The sequence below is a fragment of the Notothenia coriiceps genome, unplaced genomic scaffold, assembly GCF_000735185.1.
Source record: "Notothenia coriiceps isolate Sejong01 unplaced genomic scaffold, NC01 NC01_scaffold00003126, whole genome shotgun sequence".
NCBI classification, from domain to species: domain Eukaryota; kingdom Metazoa; phylum Chordata; class Actinopteri; order Perciformes; family Nototheniidae; genus Notothenia; species Notothenia coriiceps.
The window spans coordinates 17,002-34,044 of NW_011335827.1; the positions used below are offsets into that span (position 1 = coordinate 17,002).

At 38.6% G+C, this 17,043-nt stretch overlaps 1 protein-coding gene across 4 annotated transcripts; it reads right to left on the minus strand.

The window, feature by feature from the left end:
* Window positions 1-1,537: 1,537 nt before the first annotated feature.
* On the minus strand, window positions 1,538-15,122 carry bcas1 (brain enriched myelin associated protein 1). 4 transcript variants are annotated; one of them, XM_010766138.1, is made up of 15 exons: window positions 15,037-15,122; window positions 14,831-14,902; window positions 14,473-14,557; window positions 13,504-13,664; window positions 8,600-8,779; window positions 7,678-7,731; window positions 7,424-7,456; window positions 6,916-7,134; window positions 5,597-5,662; window positions 5,333-5,374; window positions 5,149-5,214; window positions 4,898-4,936; window positions 3,713-3,835; window positions 2,931-3,137; window positions 1,538-2,478 (listed from the first exon to the last, which is right to left on the minus strand). In XM_010766138.1, exons 2-15 carry the CDS (start codon window positions 14,867-14,869, stop codon window positions 2,401-2,403), a joined length of 1,392 nt encoding a protein of 463 aa, XP_010764440.1. In that variant the 5' UTR covers window positions 14,870-14,902; window positions 15,037-15,122; the 3' UTR covers window positions 1,538-2,400. The 4 variants fall into 4 exon arrangements, with proteins under 4 accessions (XP_010764440.1, XP_010764441.1, XP_010764442.1 ...); XM_010766139.1 differs by lacking the exon at window positions 7,424-7,456 and having other exon boundaries at window positions 5,597-5,665; XM_010766140.1 differs by lacking the exon at window positions 5,149-5,214 and having other exon boundaries at window positions 5,597-5,665.
* Between the last annotated feature and the right edge of the window lie 1,921 nt (window positions 15,123-17,043).

The following is a 17,043-nucleotide window of genomic DNA, read 5'->3' on the forward strand; positions in this document are numbered from 1 at the left end:
GCCAACTCCATTTATCTGAGGACAAACAACACCAATGAACAGAAAACATGTATTTTATTTAGAGAGGCATTAAAATAGCTCCAGTTATGTATAGCATGTGTGGTATCAAACTACAGACGCCTTTTGTCCCTGCAGCAGGATGTCACATTCCCCTGAAAAGCCCCACAAAAACCAGCCCTAAAAGTCACTTGAAAGCATCTGCATGAGGAAGCCTCCCTAACACAAACACACATGTTGGGCCTGCAGGACCATCAGGACTGTCCTTTGGAGGGAAGATCACTGCGAATAATCTGAATGTGTTTGACCCTGGGATGATTTCCCCTAATGTTTCCTCACTCTACAGAACTGTTTGCAGCGAGCAGTGCCCTGATGCACATTGGGTCTGACAGCAGGCCTCCTGTCAAGCCTCCCTGCCCACTGTTCCCTTGTTCCTCCCCCTCTGAGCTCGCTGCATTCACACAGTCCCATGCATTGTCTTGGGATGAACTGCAGCAACATGGTGGTCAATAGGACCTTATGCAGGGTGTACAATCTGCACGCATTGTAAAATCCATACCTATAACTCCACTGTTCATTTCTGTCTGTGATTGTGCTCATGAAATAAAGATTGTGTAGAAAAGCCTTGCCTTGAAACACCCACAGCTCTGGCGGACTGCTTGTAGCGACATGCAGCCGTCATCTGCATTTTCTTTTGGCAAAATAGGCCGAGTAAATTTCCTAATCACTGCATGAGAAAGAGAAGACATAAGGAAGTGCTGGCGTGGTGCTTTAAAGGATTTGAATTTAAGATCATGTAAATAATGAATGACTTTATGTTTACTAATGAGTTTTTTCGCACATAGCAATGAGACAAAAACGTTCATCTTAATTTAAATCAATCCTCAGAGAATGGACCACATGTTTCATATCGTGAGAGCAATACCTCACTTTTTCCTCCCTAAGTGCCACGGCAATTACTTTGATGCCCGATTTAAAATGATCACAACTATTATAGAGGGTAATGCAAGAAGAGTGTGTCTCATTGATAACAAAGGAGCAGCGTGAGTTATGCCTTCAGGGGCCGAGACTCATCCCTTAATGGTGGGTGAATGGTGGGTCTCAGACATTACCTTCTAAAACACATCCTTCCAAAGACTGCGCCCTGTGAGATCCATCACAGAAATTACATCATAAATGGTAATGGTATATTTAAGGGCTTCCTTTACCTGGAATATACAATTCCTCAGATCTTGTTTCATATCTTTTATCTCTAAGGTGTTTCATGGAGGAGAGTTGTATTTCTTGTGAGCATGTCTATCAGATGCCCGTCACTTGTCTATTAGCCATACAGATAAACACATAGACGAGTAGTACTTATACACCCAACATAGTCAGCTTTGACTCGTATGTCATGTGTCATTAGCTCACACGTTTAGTCCTGTATCGTATAAAACATATGATGTAATATTATTTCAGTAAAACTTGCTGAGCCACATATGTTTTGCAGTTGTCTCCACATCCAGTTTTTCTTGTTCCTCTACTGATGGATGAAAAAACAAACAGTGAACATATTTATTGTCTTTTAAGATAGTTGAAGTTACACATACATACATATAGGTAAACGAAAGCTTTATATTAATTGCACATATGTCGAAAAACAAATAACTAACACCATAAGACGTCTTTTTAAATGACATGCTGTAATCAAATTAAAAAGCTAAGCCACTGTGATATATGAGGCAAAGCGCACCACAAGGACACATTTGCACAATGACACCATTTTGTTTTTGTTTACAATAATTTCCGTGCAGATAAGTAAAGATTGTGATTTTTCCCATATGGCCCAATACATGACTGTTAGGATGTGTATGTATGTGCTTTAGTTTACATCAAGTTAAAATAATATGTAAGTGAAGTTTGTTATACGAATATGTTCTTATAATGTCATATAGATAAAAGTACTTCTGTTGCTATTCGTTCGATATTAACCTCTGCATTGCCAAGGTTTTTCCCGCCCTTCTAAAACTTGAACCTGTTTTTCTTTTGACAAACTTATTGCTAAAAGCAAAGCCTGGTCCTGTCTATTGCTCAAACCCCGTGAGTCACATTAAATGTCTGTAGAAAACGTTTCTCACTCACATTACTTTAAGTCAAGACATGTATATGACCAGAAAATATATATATATATCTCAACAACCTCGCCTTTGAGCATTTCAAATCACAACTTGTTCAACTTTGACTTTCTATCGACTTGCTTCTACCCTTTCAGTCACTTTTCTTTCCATATTTTAACTAAACAGTAACAAAGACAAAAAAAATGTAGTTAAAGTAACTCAATAGGGTTGAAAGATATAAAGATTGAGTAAGAGCAACAAAGATAGAGGGGTTTTGTACAGGGAAACTTCACTGTTGGTTCTGGTTTCATTTGGCCTTCTCAGCTGCAGCTGCAGGGACTTGCTCCGTCTGGACCCCGGCTTCTGTCGAGCTACGTCTCTGACCCTGAAGTTGAAAGGGAAAACAATTGTAAATGTTTCCATCTACTAATCTTGTTTTTGAAGACCCATATTATGCATGCCACATCTGAACACAACCCATTAGATGAGTATTTGCATTTGACTTAAGTTTTCTAGAAGCCTTTTTTCAATTATATTGTGGGGAACAATTTCTAATTTTAGTTCTTTTTTACTTTTGAAAGCACTTCCCCCTTTTTTCAGTTGCATTGATTACTATGAAAGGAATATGTGTCAACTTATTTAAGTCAAATAGATATAAAAACAAACTCTACACAAACAATTCACAATATGCACTGCAAACATGGCCCACACGTTTGGTTACTTTACAAGTTGTTGCTGCCATCTAGTGGAGATAAGCTGCAACTAATTGCAATATAAAGGTCCATTCAACCAGAAAAAGCGTCAGTAACTTCAGTGGAAGAGGGACACCATCCTTACCAGAGTTTTAAAGAACGAATGGATGGAGTTCCTCTTCTCCAGTTTCCTGGGAGCATGGGCTGCATCTTCTCCAGCTGGAGGGGCCACTGCAGCGGGTTTGTTTTCTACAACCGCCTCTGACTTGGCTGCTGCTTTGGGCTCCTCCTTGGCTTTCACTGTCTCTGCTGCTGCAGCGGGGGAAGGGGGCGCCTTCTTGGGGTCAGCGGCCTGAAAGTGAATGAAAAACGAATTATTGCAGCCTTTGGTTTAGAATGTGTGATGTGCACCAATCATAAGCACAGTTGAACTCATATTCTGTTTTTATTATATTTAATTTTATTTACTTGGACTATGTTATCTGTTTTATTTTTTGATCTGTTGGAGGAACCTGTGACCTAAGATTTCCATTGTCATAACTACACTGTAGCTATCCACACATGACAAGAAAAGCCTTGAAACTTGAACTTTGAGATCAAGTGACATTAAGATGTACCAGATGTTAGAATCCTGTGTGTCTTAGTAAATGCACTGATATGTGCTGTTCTGATTCTCAAATATAATGACACATGGAGAAAAAAACAGATTGAAAGCAGGTATTAATACCAGATGTTATACATTTTTGTATTCATCTGGTTAATATTGCGTCTATTTTCGAGAGGTCATGCTACTGTATTGATTACTCCAGTTGTTGTTGCCTGTGGTCATGTGGTTTAAGAATACCTTAAATTCACATTAACTTGTTACTTTCTCTAATAATTCCACCATATTTCTAAGATATTGTCAAATAGTGTATAGGTCCTTACTTTGGACTTGAACATGGAAAAGAAGGATGGCTTTGAGTCTGTTTTCTTTTCTTCCTGAACAGGCGGTGGAGGTTCGGGTTTCAAGGCGGCCTCCAGGGTGCCAGCTTTTGAGGGATCCACCTTCTTTAATGGAAACAGCAGAGAAGACAATACATATCATGAGGTATTGATGATTTAAAGGCAAGGCAATGATTGAAGCGGATAGGGTGAGAACAGGAGCTGCCACCTGTGAAGCAAAAGAAGAGGTAAAAGGGTTGGAAACGATCCAAGCAGGATCAGAGCAGAAGAGGAGGAAGAAGAATTGGATAAAAACCTGTCCCTGTAAGAATGAGAATCCCAGAAAATCATGCACAAAAGATAGAATGTTATCGTCTGTAGGAAAAGCAACACAAGGAAATAGAAAAAGTGCATGACACCACCCAAGATTACTCCTTTAAAGAAGTAGTTTGACACATCAGGAAAAGTATATTTCTTGCAAAGAAATGTGATGATTGATATAATTTTCACACCTAATTATATAGGATGCAGGAAACTGTTAGCTTAGCATAGCATAACTAATTTAAACACAGGGCTCTCAAGTTTTGAACAGAGTTCAGAGTGAGATTTTGGCAGCGGTGTTTGGTAGCCTACTCCAACTTCACGCTCCCATCAAAGTTCCCATGAAGCCCTCTGTACCGCAAATGTCAACGGGGGGGTGCTAGTGGAGTATGAAGCCCTCTGTATCGCGAATGTCAACGGGGGGAGGGGGGGTGCTAGTGGAGTGCACGCGTCTCAAACAAGCCTAGTTTGTTGTTTACAAAATTGCGGCGCAACTTGGTGGGCGGTACCCTGGAAAGACATTTCTGCGTGAGAAATACAAGGTGTGGCGTGTGAGCGTGTGAATGGAGTGAAATGCGTGTGAGACTTGAGAGCTCTGTAAACAACTAGCTAGCCTGGCTGTCCAAAAGTTATGGAATCACACTGTTTTGTAATGTAGTGATTTTATCAGAAATGTTAAATGGCTAAAGGCTGATTTATTTACTTTCCGACAGAGGCCGGTCAGCTGTTCCCAGCCTATGCTAAGCTAAGCTAAGCGGTTGCTAGCTTTTGCTTCATACTTTACGAACAGATATGAGAGTGATCTTCAAATCTCTGCAAGAAAGCAATTAAGAGTATTTCCCAAAATGTTGACATCCTTTAATTTACCTCAGCTTCTACCACTGGCTGTGGTACCTCTTCCTCCATCTGCCGGGAATTATACCATTATTTGAATTGCTTAAAACTTTTCAAAACGTGAAAGAATAATGCCACATTTTTTAAAATGAATATTATGAATGGTGAAAGATTATTTTTGGTTTAACATAATATTTGATAGCTGGTTCAATAACACGTCAGAGGTGCCTGTAAAGTGAGGAAAATTAGGAATTCATATTCGTGAGCACTTCCTGCTGATTTACCTGCTCTTCTACAACTGGCTCTGCAGCCTCCTCTGCTGTCTTAGTGGGTTGAACATTAATTTCACTCTGAGCAGATGCAAATGAATCACAACATATGAAAACAGAGAATAATCAGATCATCAGACGACTATTCCAATCCCAAAAAAAAAGACCCTGAGATTTACAACTCTCATACTTGTTTTACCTGGACTTCTACAACTGGCTCTGGTGTCTCCTCTGGTGTCTCCTGCAGAGCAAAACTACTTTTTTATTCTGAAGAGATGCAAATTAAGATGATTTGAACGTGCTTTTATTTATATGGTATGTCTGTTATGAGCACAGCTGTAAAAGACTGTTTAAAATAATACCCACTGTGCGGGTTTGGTGAAAGACTTGATATTCAAACTCACATTAAAATACACAATCCCCTGAATACTCCTGATGAGATTGAGCATGCACTCTGGTTTACCTGTACTTCTACTACTGGTTGTACCTCTACCTCTACTTCTGGCTCTGGTGGTTCATCATTGACTTTCTGCAGGACATTGGAGGAATTAATATTGTTAGTCAAAGCAACATGATAGACAGGAGATGTCCTTTAAACACAGAGGAAATGTTGTCATTATAAAAAGATTAAAAGAATAGTTTGACATTTTTGATAACGTGTATGTGCTTTCTTGTTGAGAATTAGATGAGAAGATCAATACCACTCTCATATCAGTGAGCTAAGTATGTAGCTAGAAAGTGGTTAGCCTAGCATAGCATAAAGACTGGAGGCAGGAAGAATCGGCTAGCTCTTAAGTAGGCAAATAGCACTGTATGTTGCCTGTTTGATTTGTACATAAAGTGAGTACAAATGAGAAGTTGTTTAATAGGATTCATGTGCTGCAACTATTTATTGGGCTTTGTTTGAATTCACATGCTAATATAGCCTAGTTATACTGACAACAAATTGAGTATGTATCGCAGTCTAATTGTTTAGGATTTTTCAACAATTACTTAGTATGCAGTGTGAATTTACTGGACATACTCAAAGTGCACTGTCTAAAGGTTCATAGGTCAGTTTAATGTTTTATTCTTTTTCCAGGTGCCAAGCTAGCTGTTTCCAGTTGTTGTGCTAAGCTAAGCTCCATGTTTTCTCACTGTAGCTTGATAGTTAGTGCAAAAACATAAGAGTAGTGTTGATCTCCTCATCTAATTTTATGCAGGCAAAATACATGTATTTTCTTGACATTTTGTGTGAATTAAATGAATCACTAATACCATTTTTAAATAGTGCAAACATCATGGAAAGGGGATTGTGGTACAAACAGTGCTGCTAACTTGACACAGTTTCCTCCGGAAATATTTATGTGATTATTGGACATGTATCTCCATGTCACATCCAAGTCACATCTTTGAAAGAGAACAACAACAATCTGATACCCTGGGTGAGGTTCAAGGCACAATAAATACTATCTTACACTTGCTGTTTATTCCTATTTGAAAACAGCTATTTGTTCTGTTCTTGCCACGTCCAGACAGACCAGCTCTTGTTCAGTTAGTAACAGGAAGAGCCATGGTCAGAGAATATAATAATCTACTGTACCACTGCTGCAGTCTTGGCATTGGCTCCACTTGCTGAAGCACTCTTGCCCTTGGATGCCTTGAGACCTAGCAGTACCTCAAATTCACATTCACTCTGCATTATACTCAGATTTTACTCATGTATCATTGCAATTCTACATGAATAACCACCCCTTTACGTAACTATCTTGTTTTACAATCTTTGGTTTGCTGTTTATTTACCTTTGGACGGAAGAGATTGCTCAGATTGACTCTGGCTGATAATCCTTTTGAGGCCTTGGGTGACTTTCCAGCAGCTTTTGGTTCTTCTTTGAGTGTGGGTTTGGCAGGTTTAGCAGCTAGTTCTGCCTTGATTTCCATTTTGGGTGGCTCTGGAGGAGGTGGTGGTGGGATAGACATCCCCCCTTTGGGTGCTGGGGGCGGCTCAGATACTTGTGCAACCTATTCAGAGAGTGAGTGTTCAAATAATTGCTTAAAAGAAAACACTCCACACTTACATACATGATAAAGTACACAATTACAATTTAAGGTGCAATGATGAATGCAAACCAGTTATCAGCAAGTAAGTTTAGTCCAAAATAAACAATGAAAAGAATGTGTGTGTACAATGAAACACTAGCAATTAAAGTAGCATTTATGGAAGTTAACTGAACCCAACTAATGTCCAGTAAAGATATCCTTTCGAGATAAATAAAAGCGAATTATAACACTTCATGGGGAATGTTCTCACAGTAGTGGTTGTCACTGGTGGGCACTCCTGGGACTATTTGCCAACAGAAAAAAGGAAACAGTTAGAGGAATAAAGTTAAGCAAACAAAGATGTGCAAACAAGCTTGAGTTCACTGATGCAACTAAACAAAAAAAAGCATGATATACATTGGATGTTGAGAAGAAATGAAAATGAGAAAATTAAAACCTTTCTTAATTAGCAACGGCCAGTTAATATTTAAACATGTTTTTAATGTTTCAAAAACATCTGTTCACCTGCTCTTTTGTGGCTTCAGGAGTAGCTGTTTCCTTGGTTACTTTGAGAGTCACCTGTGCAACAAGGGAAGATTTTTTTATTTGTGCCGTTCGTAATAGAAAAACTAAAGGCCTAGCTTTCAAATGTTATATGTTATTTCTTATAGCCTGCACTGAAGCTGTGTAGAACAAAGTCAGCGTTCTTTCGCCCATGTTATAGAAACAGAATAAATATTATTTAGATACAAGCCTTTCATGAATGCAGACACAGGCCTTTATGATGAGCTGACTGAGGCACTCTCAGGTCCCTGACAGAGCACATACAGTACGTGCGCTGTCATTGTGACAGCCATTGTGCTGCGGAGATGGCGTAGGCCTGCCCTCGCTCTATCTTCACAAATCTCAACTTCCAACAGCACAGGCCCCCCTTGTGAGCTCACACTATGGCTCGAACAATAGGCCACCACATTCCCGCATGTTCAGAGACTTGATTAGCATGGGGCTAGAGCAATGGTAACTCTTTAAATGTCCCAAACACAGCATGTTGAAGAGGAAATACAATAGCTAATTGTTGTAGGTTTTCCATCAATGCTGTCATATTGTCATGGATATCTTATCTGTCCCTTTTCACATACCTCAACATAAAACAAGAGAAATCACCAATAAAATGTGACGCAGCATCTGTTGAATTAGTTAAGACTGCTTTACATTAAATGATTTGGTTTCAGTAAGGCTTTAAGAGAAATGTGAAAATATTCATATGAGTTTTTTAAGCAGCTGTTTGACTTCAGTAATAATTACAGATAACAATGGTAGATCTGTTTCCTTCCTTTACACTACAGCAAATTCTTCAATGCATTTTTTCCACAGCAGTCTATTTTTTCAAACAATTTGGAATATCAATTGAATATCCGCCTCTAATTTCTGAAATTGTGTCACTTACTATTTTTTTGAAGAAGTTCATAACTGGATTCTCCTCTGGTTTGCTTGCCTTTTGGGTTTCCACCGGTTGAATGTTTCCGTTGACAGTTTCAGGAGCTGTTTCTTCAACTGGACACAGGTCTAGAGTCACACTCTCCGGCTCCGGTAGTGATTCTGATTCTTGCTTTAAGTTAGCTGTCCCCTATACAGCATCACAAAGAATTAGCCTTTGAGAATTATGTTAGAGCCCCACAGCTGATAATGCAAGCAGTGAGTGTCTTAATCGCAGCATTGAGATGGGAGCACAATTCCAACCATGCCTCTGCCTACTCGAGGCATTGTCAACAATCAGCCTTTTATTAATGTGTGTGTCCCACCCCTCACTCATTGATATTCAACAATGTGTGAGAGTTATGCCCTGGAAAATGTGAGGAAACTCAAATACCTTGCTGTGACATGATGGTGGGTATATAATACATAGTTTTGCATACCATTTTCCTTCAGTGTGGACTGATTTAATTTGAATGTTTTGTTTTTAAACCCTTCTCTTTCTCTTGTGAAAGTTGGTATTATTTGTCACTAAACACGAATGAAAAGGATGAAATGTACTAAATTATGAATGAACAAGATGTTTACATTTTTCATTTTATTGGAAAACATTTCAAAACTTCACAATTTCATCTTGTGTTGATGATATATAAATAACACTGCTTTTAATTATTATAAAACACAACATACAATTTACAATCAAATTGCAATTACTACTACATATCTTCACTTATGCAGCAAAGGGACTGCCAGCCAGGGAGGGCCAATCACAATCACTGGTCATTGCACTCAAGTTTCTCTTTCAAAATATTGGAGGTCTCTGTCCTGTGTTTTAAACTTGAGTAAACGTGTTCATAGTAAAGTTTTTGTTCATTACAAAAGTTAAAGGTTCTTTAAGTAAAGAAACATTACTTTGAATTAGAGCTTTCTATTTGTTTTGTTCAACTAAAAGGACAACTAACCTCTTTGAAAAAAATAAGCTGCCCAACATATTTATAAACAGATACAAACTCATGATAACTTTGACGAAATAGATAAGTAGATAACTAGCCACATCAACTGTTAAATAAGAAATTAAATTATTTTAGTATGGCAACTTACTCTCAAATGTACGTAGTTTGCTACTAGCCGATACAACAACAGCTACCTCTATGTATAACTCCTGGTGCAAAACGTTAAACACTTGATTTCCTTAAGAGGTTGATCAATATTTTTCATTCATTCAACATTTTACTGCTCTTCTTCCTTTGGAGCCACATTAATAGTAAGAGTAATTTCGTATCCCACTAAAGATAGCGTGAAACGACCAAGCCTATACGTATGCTGATTCTTCAACAACTTCCACACAAGCTGACTGCAGCCTGACCAATAACGCTTCCATGTCTGTGGTTGTGACACTTAAGTCCAGTGATGAATCTGTGGAGGTCCCACTTGATTCATCCTCTGAATTCTCTTCAGAGTCCTCCTCTGAAGTCACAAGGTCACATTCAGCTTCATCATCGTCTTCTGTGAGGATTTCCTCTACAATGGTCTCAAGAAAAGCATAGTTCTTCTCTTCAGCAGATAAACTACGACCAGAATGATCTGTTTCTTGCATGATCTCTTCTGTAACTTCATCTTCGATTGTCTCGAGTAGGACTACCAACACATTGCCATTTCGTGGTTGCTCAGGAAGGCTTGCATTCTCCTCCATAGACATCTCAGAAACAACATGAGTTGAATCTATTGGCATTTCGGCTAAGAAGATGTTCTCCTCTACGAGTTCCTCTTGGTCTGAAACGCAAGGCTCAGACTCTTCTGTGGCATCCATTGGTGGCACGTCAGCAGGTTCCTCAACTATGTTTTCAGTAACTTCAAGCAGCCCCGAAATATCTTCAAAAACTGCTTCTGGTGTGTTCCTCAACAACTCTTTGGTTGCATCCTCGTCAAGTGGGCTTGGGGTTTCCTCTACCTGTTCTACTGGGATTTGTTCGGGTGTTACAGCTTGAGCCAAAACATCATCACTTTGTTCCATAGTTTCCTCAGAACCGTCTTCCCCGATGACTTGGCCTCCTGTCGTATCTTCTTCAACACTTTCTGGCACTGCTTCCATTTCATTTGATAAAGCCTCTATTGCTTCTTCGGTGGTCATCTCAGTAACTGGCTCCTCTGGATTCACTAGGCCTGCTACTTGTTCTCCAGATAAGTGTAAATAACTAGTTGCAGTGATCACCTCTTCTTCGACATGATCCGCAGAATCATCAAGAGATTCCTGAGAGGTGATGGCAAAACATTCAAGTTCCAGTGAAAGGGTTTCAATCGCTGCCGCCATTATCATCTCATCATCATCTTGGACATGACTTGGCTCTGTTTCTTCAACTTGCTCTGGTCCCAGATCAGTACTCACATCTTCACCAACCTCTGCATTCATATCTCTAGTAATAACTTCAAGAATATATCCAAGCATTTCTTCATCATCATGAGAGCATAACTTTTCTTCAGGAAGTTCTTCAAAGGTGATACGCTCAATGGACGGAGCTTCTACAATGATAACTTCTTCCTTAGGACATCTATCCCACTCATCATCAAGCACTACTTGTCCACATATTTCTTGTACATCCTTAACTGCAACAGCATGACCAGAGGTGGCCTCTTCATGGGCAGATTCCACGGTTTCACATATTTCTTGTACATTCTCAACTGCAACAGCAAGAACTTTTTGTTCAAATATTTCTGGTACTACCTCAACTGTAACGACATCATCTGCAGTGACCTCTCCTTGGGCAGATTCCACATTTTCACATATTTCTGGTATGTTCTCAGCTGCAACGACACCATTTGCGCTGATTTCTTCATGGGCAGGTTCCACATTTACTAGAAGAACTGTCACAGGAGGGACAGGAAGTACCAATACAGCAAGTACTTCTTGTTCACATATTTCTGGTACATCTTCGACTGCAGGAGCATCATCTGCGGTGACCTCTTCGTGGACAGGTTCCACGTTTTCACATCTTGTTGGTACATTCTCAACTGCAACAGCTAGGACTTCTTGTTTACATCTTTCTGGTACATCCTCAGCTGCAGTATCTGTGGCTTCCCCTTCATGGGCAGATTTCATATTTACCAGCAGTGCTGTCACAGGAGGGGCAGATAGTTCCTCTACAGCAAGTCCTTCTTCTTCACATATTTCTGGTACTGCCTCAACGGTAACGACATCATCTGCAGTGACCTCTTGGGCAGATTCCACATCTTCACATATTTCTGGTACATCTTCAACTGCAGGAGCCTCATCCGCGGTGACCTCTTCATGGGCAGATTCCACATTTACAAGAAGAACCGTCACAGGAGGGACAGAAAGTTCTTCTACAGCCATTACTTTTAGTTCACATATTTCTGGTACATCTTCAACTGCTGGAGCATCATCCGCGGTGACCTCTTCATGGGCAGATTCCATATTTACCAGCAGTACCATCACAGGAGGGACAGATAGTTCCTCTAAAGCAAGTCCTTTAACTTCACATATGTTTGGTACATCTTGAACTGTAGCAGCATCCTCTTTGTTAACCTCTTCATGGGCAGATTTCACATTTACTAACAGAACTGTCACAGGATGGACAGAAATGTCTTGGTTTGCAGTTGAATTATTTTGCTCCTCACAAACCACTTCCGGGATTGTTTCCATCACCGTATTGGTTGGCTCTTCATCTGGGGACGAGACACCATTTGTGTCCTGGGCCTCAGTAGTGACCACATTAGATTCATTGAAGTTTATGATGTAGATAACTTCCACCCATTCTTCTCTGAACAATATACTCTCACACACTATGTTCTCCTTGACAAGTTCTTCATTGATGATCCCAGCTGTCTGGTTGTCTAAGTGCTCCTCATTCAAAGTATCTTCAACAACCCCCGCAATGAAAAATGCCCACCCATTTGGCGGATCTTCTTGCGATGCCTCCATTATGACTTCCACTGGACCATCAGTATAGGTGGTTGTATCAACATTATCCTCACCAGTTTGCGTTGAAATATGTGCCTCAATTGTTCTGTCCGTTTGTGTTGATATTTCAGCTTTCCAAAGTGGGTATTCAAAGCCGTCTTGGTGCACATCGATGATCACGGTGATGGCTTCCTCTTCCCTTGTGTCCGACTCCTTTATCATGAAAATCAACATTGGTGTTTAGATAAAATATTAAAAATTAAAAATGAATTGGTTCCGTGACATATATCACAACCATGTGCTTGATCACATTTGATTGAGACTATTTATTTATTTGGTTGCAGAAATTCTTTCTATCTTTTTGTTTCAATTTGTTAGTGGATTGGTTTATATACCCCTTAAATTGGCTTACCTTACGAAGTGATATTAGTCAATTTGGCAGGCAGATTGTTTTGGAGATTAGAAAACATTGAAGGATAAGACATTTTTCTTTATTTCCCTTACAGTCAACAAATATGACAAAAGACCAAACCAACAATGCATTAGTTCTTCTTTCAGGGCTCTCGGATTTCCCTCCCCCCTTTTCTTCTTTGGCCAAAAGACATACATTTAGGTTGCCGTTACAGCAGCAGCAGTCTGTTAGTAAAGAAATTACGTCCAGCTTTACTCTCCAACCTCCCAAGGCACAAAATAGACACAATAATGTTGTCCTAATCAAGAAAATGCTCGTTTCTAGAAAAGGGTTAAGTAATTATTTTAAAAAAGCTGGTCAATGTAGTTCTTGAGCAAATGCTACTCAAACAGGAACTGGAATATTTTACGGTTTGGATTAGAAATACGATAAACCAGGCTTTGGCGACGAGAGCAACACATGTTTGTTTAGGTCTTGGCATGGTATTTGTTGACGATAAAAAGAATACAATATTAAATTTGAAAACAAACATGAAATCTGCACTTACTGTCTGTGGATTGGGGGCAGGAAGACTTTCATCTGGTGGACTTTCATTTATTTCCTTGACTTCTTCCTTTTGGATGATGGTTTCCAGGAGCTCAGAAATAATCGGAGCTGCAGCAGATTTAGAGTCGGTTTCGACTATCATGTAGTCCGGCTCAGTTGTTTCTGTGGCAAGGTTAAAAAAAAAGGGTTGGGAATTAAAGATTGGAACCTGAAATTACCTAACTTTCTGACAAATATTTTACATGTTGCTAGTTGATTATTTTATGTTTTTCTCTTGTCTGTAATGTGAAGTCTGTGTTACAATAATGCATCTTATCTAATAATTATTCGTGTGTTTGAATATGCTTTACCAAATATTTTTGCAGCTGTCATTTATATTACACATCAGTGTTTATTTTATGTTAACTTCTTTGAATGCAATATTTAACTTATGCACGATATCTACTTTGCTCCATGTCTCCATGAAGTAAACATGGACTATGTGTGAGAAAGTGAAATTGTCTCCGTCGCCAACATTAGCTTTAGACAAACTCAGGTGACAGTGGGAATCCTGCAGCACTATTGTCTCTGCACTGACACAAACCACACCATGACAGGATAAACAGTTGCTCCTTGTCACTGCATGAGACTACGCCTAAGGTTTACTTTGGAAGTCCCAAGACACAGTCCAGCTGGGAGTCACTGTGTTTACAGAGTGTTATAAAGTCCAAAGGACTAATCCAACATCGATCAGCTGATTTTATGTGTCAGAGACTAGTGTATAATATTTTCCCAATAAGCAATATACAGCTTAATATATTAAGAACAGTACAAATATGACTGTCATCCTCAGATTCTCAACATTTGAAGACAACAAGTTAATTTTCGCACTGTGTCCAAATGTGTATATACCGTATATGACATATTTCTACCATGCTTTTTTAAAGTTAAAACATGATTAGGTATTCTAGTAAAAACAGATCTCACTCACCAACAGTCGCCACTCCATTAGATTTGATGTTTGTAGAGATGCCATTAATTGATCCATTGTTATGCTTCCCAGAAATGCTCCCATTCTATAAAAAAGTAATAAAGAGATACTGTATAGATTGGTCCACAGTTAACAAGACATTATCTACAGTGGGTTATTTGAACAAAACACTGATTTTACATTTACATTTACAACTGCTAACAATCAAACATTTAGAAAAATATGGGATAACATATGTGGTCCAAACAGCCATTAGCATCTGCTTTTCCATGAGAAAATTAAAATGTATTATAAGTTATAGATACTTCAGTTATAGGGTTAACATCACAGTTTTTTGTTACTTTGAATAAAATGCTACCTTGGTAAGCTCTTTGTTCTTGGATGTTTCGTTCCCCATGTTTTCCAAGAATCAGGCTTTGAAACTCCGATTCTGCAAAAAAAAGAAATATCATTTAGTTACGTTGCATGAACAAGAAACTATGCACTGCAAAAATGTAATATATATCGAAATTGGTATGTCTCTTCATTCAGTGATATAGCATTGTGTTAACTCAAATGTCTTACCTTGTTACACCTCTGCAAGACAAACAAGTGATATCCGTCTTAAGATAAAATGTGGAGGGAGTCTGTCACACTGCTGCTCCTACCAAACTGTGCATGCCTGTTGTTTACAGCCTATATACATAGTTGGTGAGCTTTAAGAAATGGGTGTGACCGTTTTTAAGTAATCAATCGGACTTCCTACTATTCAGTGACTGCAGTGTCGGTGCTCTTTTTTTAAAATCTCATGATTAGCTCATGGTAATCTCTCTGTGAACACTTTGAAGACCCCCCGACATGATCATAATGTGCTGATAATCTTATCAATCACAAGGAAATAAGGTGATGCAGTGCACTCTTGCTGACTCATTACATGTGAACTAACAGGATGTCGGTTAAGGACATTAGTTGAAACACTTCCTAAATGCCAACAAAGAACATGCATAAACGTAGTATTCTATAAACCCGGTTCTTTTTATTTTAAAGAAGAACTTTTATCATTTAGGTTATTATGATCTTTTTTTACAGGGTCTGTTAATGATAGGACCATTTGGAAGAAATAATCCAAGTGCCACGTGCCATGAAATATCTACTGTATTTCTTTGATATGATTTTATAGGAGGGACTATCTGTTTTAGTGTCACAGCTTATCATGACAAACAAAGAGCTCTGTAATTAAATCATCTGTCTTAAAAGACTTCCACATGGTCATATTTAAATGTCTTTGAGTGCCTGTCAATGCATAAATTCAGACAGCACTGGCTGAGTGGCGCTCAGGGATCAAAGACAAACTGACTTGAGTTCCCTCTGAGGTGTTCCTTCTTTTATTATTCCCATCTGTGTGTTTGTTTGCCACTTTGTACATCATGTGCTGTGATCATGCTGCTGACAAAAGCCTTTTCATGCAAATCAGCCAAACTTAAAATAATTTGAATATGTTTTACAACAAATAACTGCAAAAAACAATTGTTAGGAAACTTCAAATGTGCAGTGTTTATTGAATGTATTATGACAGGGCTTGGAATCCATGCACACAATGTCTCAATTGTAGCCTATAGGCTGCACATTGAGGTGGGAGTTGGATCCCCCTGATTGGATTGTGCACTTTTGACTTCATGCAAGGCCAACAGCTGAGAGACCTCAGACAAACTCTTCATGATGTTCCAACGCTCGGCAGCCTTCTAGTTTTATCAGGGGCACGACCCTTACAAAAAGCCCTTGATTTTAGAAATAATAAGGACATTTGGCTATTAAGATTTAGTCCAAACATAATGATGTTCATGATACTGCCTGGTTGCACATACCATGGAACAACACTTATATATCTTTGAAGTGGTGCACTTAATCCATTTTCTGCAGCCAGCCTGAATTGGATTAATAGCGCTCTAGCTCTCCAGATGTATTCAGTAAATATTTGAGCTAGGGTGCAGCACTGTTTGCTGTGGAAATATTTACAGAGAAGTAGTTCCGGTTGATAAAATAACATGTTTGACATATTGTTAGGTCATTTATTTAACTCAATTAATTATATATTTAAACAAAACCTAAATTCTCACTCTCATAAGAGAGTTCTTTGCCATCATTTTTATTTTATTTTATTTATTTTGTTTAACTTATTTTGACTATGTGAACAAAGTAACAAAGTAAATAGACAAAATAACAAATGATATAATTAACATTTAACACACTCTTAATACAAAAATCACAAGCAGCATTACTAAACAACATAAATAATGATAACTTGTCAGAAAGTACTCAATGTCTTCCCAACATCTCAAACAATGAACTTAATTACAATAATACATACAACTCTTAAAAAAGAATTTGTGCTTGACTTGAGTTCTACCTCAAAAACCTCTGACGAAAAACACAGAAAAAGGCCTACCTATCATAGTGGTAAGAAAACAATGTTGTTTTTATAGGAAAACATTTCTTAAATTATAACTTCTTTATGAATGAAGGCCCATGTTTGATGCTACCTTATATTATTCTCTTTTATAAGTACTTGTGTGATCAAAGGACAACTATAGG